General features: G+C 43.0%; 1 protein-coding gene across 1 annotated transcript in view; it reads right to left on the reverse strand.

Annotated features, from left to right (window-relative positions):
* Positions 1–5,000, reverse strand: part of LOC135104852 (homeobox protein unc-42-like) — an 84,806-nt gene that overhangs the window by 5,460 nt on the left and 74,346 nt on the right. Inside the window, exons 4-5 of the mRNA XM_064012534.1 lie at positions 644–844; positions 125–215 (exon numbers count right to left, since the gene is read on the reverse strand). Of these exons, the coding sequence (XP_063868604.1) occupies positions 125–215; positions 644–844 (292 nt within the window). The remainder of the gene's footprint in view (positions 1–124; positions 216–643; positions 845–5,000) is intronic.

Below are 5,000 nucleotides of genomic sequence, written 5' to 3' on the forward strand. Positions count from 1 at the left end.
GCCAGGGGTGAGGTGATGGAGGTGATGTGGTAGCAAAGGGGTGATGTGGTAGTTAAGGAATGAGGTTGCAGGGGTGATGTGCCAGGGGTGATGTGTTCTGGGGGTGATCTGTGGGGCAACTTACTCATGGTGTCCTGCCGCATGGCCGCCATGTTGGAGGTGGGGTGAGCCATGCTGAACGGCTGGCCCATGCCGGGGTAAGAACTCGACGACATCTGCAACGGGCACGTGGTGGTGAGTGGTGGTGGTGGTGGTGGTGGTGGTGGTGGTGGTGGTGACGACTTGTAATGACAGTGAGTGGTGATGGTAATACTGACAATGAGTGGTGATGGTAACAGTGACAGTGAGCGGTGGTGATAGTGACATACATTACCGGGTGTTGGTGAGTGATGATGACTGGTGGTGATGATGACTGGTGATGATGACGACTGGTGATGATGATGACTGGTGATGACGATGACTGGTGATGATGAATAGCAACAATAACTGTTAATAGCCACTTATATACCACACTTATCTACCCATACACCAAAACTGTCCAAAGGCCCCGCCCCCAAGACCCACAAGCACACCCACCCATTCCCCCTCATCCACCCACAAGCCCACCCACCCCCGCTCATCCACCCCACCTCGCCTGACTGACCTGCGGGTACCGGTTCATGGTGTTGAATGTGGAGATGGCGTTGTGGGAGGGGTAGGGCTGGTACCCGCGCGTGGCTGACGGGTACATGTTCCTCATCATGGCGCCGTTGCAGGTGGGCAGCACAGAGGGCGTCCCAGCCAGCGCCTTCTGCAGCTGTTTCTCCTGCTTTCGGTACTTGGCCCGCCTGTTCTGGAACCACACCTGAAGGGGAGGACACGTGTGAGGGGAGGAGTGAGGGAGTGAAGGGGTGAAGGATGGAAAAAAAGGAGATAAAAAAAGGGTAAAACTCCTTCTCTTCTTACCTGTTGTGGAAGGGCAGGTGTGAGGGAGGGTGAGAGGGAGGGTGGGAGTGAAGGAAGGAGTGAGGGAGGGAGGGAGGGAGTGACTGAAGGAGGAAGGGAGGACAGGTGTAAGTGATTGAATGAGTGAGTGAGGGAATGAGTGAGGAAGTGTGTGTGTGTGTGTGTGTGTGTGTGTGTGTGTGTGTGTGTTTGCCAGGTGTTGTATAGAGAGTGTAGCTAGTAGTTGAAAGTTGTATGTGTGTTTATAGGACCACCACCACCACCACCACCACCACCTAAGCAAACTTCTCATCTCACATTCAATCCTCTGATACACTTACTATACAATAAATAAAACAAACAAAAGGGTAATAAAAGGAATCCAACCCCACATATGACCGAGTAAAGGGTGTTAGATACAACTAAGAGAGATTCCAAGTGTTTATAAGAAGGATTTAAGGGATCTAAGGGGATTTTAAAGGGAAGGAGAATGTAGGGGTGTAGGGAAGGAAGGGGAAAATAGAGTTAGAGATGGAGGGAATTTGGGACATTTAAAGGGGGTGAGGGGAGCGAGGGAAATGGAGGGAAGGGGAGAGAAAGAAAGACTGCTAAAGGGTTGGTTGGTTAAGAGGAAAGGGGAAAAATGGAACGTAAAGGGAGAAAGAGGAAGAGGAGGAGGAGGAAGAGCAGGAGGAGGAAAGTGAAAGAGGGAAGGAAGGAGGGATGGAGAAGAAAGAAGAGTTAGTAAGATAGAGAGAGAGAGAGAGAGAGAGGGAGAGAGGTTTAAAGTGAAAGACGTGTACAAGAGAGAGAGAGAGAGAGAGAGAGAGAGAGAGAGAGAGAGAGAGAGAGAGAGAGAGAGAGAGAGAGAGTCCATTAGTCCCCCATTAGCTCTCCGCCCCTCACCGCTGACCCTTGGGACCACCCTAACAAGATCAAACGAATGGGTCTCTCTCTCTCTCTCTCTCTCTCTCTCTCTCTCTCTCTCTCTCTCTCTCTCTCTCTCTCTCTCTCTCTCTCTCTCTCTCTCTCTGTCCTACCCATTAATCGCTTCACTTCCCTCGCACACCTTTATCCCTCTCCCTCTCTTCCCCGTCCATTACCAAACTGTTACCTTCTTCTCATGTATCCTCTCTCTCTCTCTCTCTCTCTCTCTCTCTCTCTCTCTCTCTCTCTCTCTCTCTCTCTCTCTCTCTCTCTCTCTCTCTCTCTCTCTCTCTCTCTCTCTCTCTCTCTCTCTCTCTCTCTACATGATTTTACAGCACAAATTTATTCACTCTTCAGCTTCTCTTTGTATTTTTTATGAATTTTTGTTCCCTTTCTCTTTTCTACATTTCTTTAGTCATTCCCTCCACAGTTTTCACTTTAAGACGGAAGAAAATGGTGGCAAAAATTGTCGCTCACTATACACAATACATACACTGTACACCATTGCACTATACACTACGCATTGCTGTTCATTATTACATACAGTTTCGTTAAGTATCTTTCTCTCCTTCCTACTTTCCTTTCCCCTCCTCTCCTCTCTTCTATCTCCCTCTCTCTCTCTCTCTTTCTCTTTCTCCATCATTATTCATCTTATTCACTCACAGTAATACAATTGGTAAAGCACTTGACGGATACGACTCATACAGACGCGGGAATCGAACTCAGTACCCCTGTAATTGGAGGCCAGTGCATTTGCTTATCGCTTGTCTTGCTTGGGAAATCTGGCTGCCTCGTTTAGCTCCTCCCGTGCTCGTTAACCAGTACGCAATTTTTTTCGAGTCCTCGTGAGAATGATATAAAATGCCACAGATGTGTTTGTTTAGGTTCACATGTATGTTTTTTCTCTTCTAATGTCGGTGATGTCATTTTTTTTATTTTATTTTTTTTTATATATATGTAAGAAGATGTTTCAGTCGACGGCAGCAGAAAGACTGAAAAAATAATAAGTAAGTAAAAGTCATACTGAAGATGCCAGCCCCTAAGTAGTACAGTTAAAAGGCATGCTATGAAATTATGACTGTGGGTGGAATAATAGGAACACCATTAATATTTTCCATTACAGCTTGTAGAAGTAGTAGGAATGCCCTTAATTAAAACTGTTCAAGTGCCTAACCTAACCCAACCTGCCCTTAATATTACTGAATTGCCTTTAGAATCACCAAATATCTTTTAATACAGTTCGTAGGAATTGTCGAAATGAGACACTGAATTGTTATAGTGTGACAACTGCCCCACGAACAAGAAGTAGTCAAATTAAACTCTTTCGTGCACTGAGATTTGAATATATTTTTTCCTTATACATGGTCCCGTATACCTGTAACTTACCAACACGTGACTGATTGATTTTTAATGCAAAAGGTGCACTGGGTAGCGAAAAATTAGACAAAAAGGCTCTCCTACTGAAGATGCCAGTGTTAAGGGCACATGACTACACATCTTTGGAACATAAGGAAAGGAAAACTGAAAAGCTGACATATGGAAAGTCATTAGGGAGCAAAAAAAAAAAAAAAAACGAAAGTCAGTAAGAAGTAAACGTGAAATTGGGCAAAGAAGAAATGAGTGAAAAAAAAAAAAATCAAGAAACATAATATTATGAAAAGAAAAAACACGTGAAAGAACAAGATGGAAAAGAAGAATTAAAAAGAAAAACAAGAAAGACGAAGAAAGTAAACTATGGGTACAGCAACAAAGACAACCACCTCATAACTACATCTGATTTACTTTGATATTCAGTAATTACCCGTGACTGTGTTAGCGACATTAGTATTGGCAGTAAAAATAAGAAAAGTATTTATTTCTGCTTCCATTACGTCTCTCTCTCTCTCTCTCTCTCTCTCTCTCTCTCTCTCTCTCTCTCTCTCTCTCTCTCTCTCTCTCTCTCTCTCTCTCTCTCTCTCTCTCTCTCTCTCTCTCCTCTCTCTCTCTCTCTCTCTCTCTCCATTTAAATATTCACTGAGCTATCCACTTCTTCATAAGTTGCATATAGTAGTTACTTACAATGGTTTCTTAAAGTGGAGCCTTGTAACCAGCGATACTAACCCAATAACTGCTAACAAGAACAAAAGAAAATAAGAAAACAAGGGACGCTGCATGAAACCACTAGGCCTACACGTGGCAGTCCCTGTATGAAGCACACCTGTCTACATTCACTCATTACCCTCGGCCATAAATTTGTGTAATCTTGTTTTAAAGCTCTATATTGACTCGGCACCAGCGCTAATGACTCTGTTCTGTTTGAGTAACCAGGGGTAATTTTACTGGGCCAAAATTAACCCACATGCACTAAACAGCTTTATCGAATATTGCATCCCCCCCCTTCCTTTAAATTTGAGTGTTGTATATCAGTTGTAGTCTGGTTTTGTGTCTGTTTTATTAAGCTGAGGAAAAGAGAACAAAAAAAAATATTAAGAGAAATAGATAGATAGATAGATAAATAAATAAATAAATAAATAAATAAATAAATAAGCAAACAATCATCGCTAAAAAAAAATAATAGATTCATCTCAAAATTTATATAGTTCAAAATGTAAACACAACAGAACCTTTTGAAAATTACCTATTTTTGAACAGTTTTGTTATTTATTTATCAATTTTATGCATTTGTTCATTTCCATTCCTATTCATAACACTGGCTTGCTGGTTACTGCTTCAACCCATCAGTCAGTGAGCCTTGGTTCGAGTCAACAAGAAGAAGAAAAAAGAAGAAGAAAAAAACCGGTATTGAAGAATTTAATTGCACCTGGCCTTAGTTGAGAAGCGGGCACACCTGGAGTTACCTGGAAAAACTGTGGGGAACTTGGGCAGGTGAACTGGGAAGGTGTGATGCTTCTGTTAATCACCTGTACTGGGATCATGTGTGTGTGTGTGTGTGTGTGTGTGTGGTACAATTTTTTTTTATATGTAGTAAATCTATCATTTTTTTCTTCCTTTTTTTTCTATTCTTATCTCAACTGTCTATTTGTACCTGACTCTCTCTCTCTCGCTCTCGCTTTCGCTGTGTGTGTGTGTGTGTGTGTGTGTGTGTGTGTGTGTGTGTGTGTGTGTGTGTGTGTGTGTGTGTGTGTGTGTGTGTGTGTGTGTGTGTGTGT

The sequence above is a fragment of the Scylla paramamosain genome, chromosome 11, assembly GCF_035594125.1.
Source record: "Scylla paramamosain isolate STU-SP2022 chromosome 11, ASM3559412v1, whole genome shotgun sequence".
Classification (NCBI taxonomy): domain Eukaryota; kingdom Metazoa; phylum Arthropoda; class Malacostraca; order Decapoda; family Portunidae; genus Scylla; species Scylla paramamosain.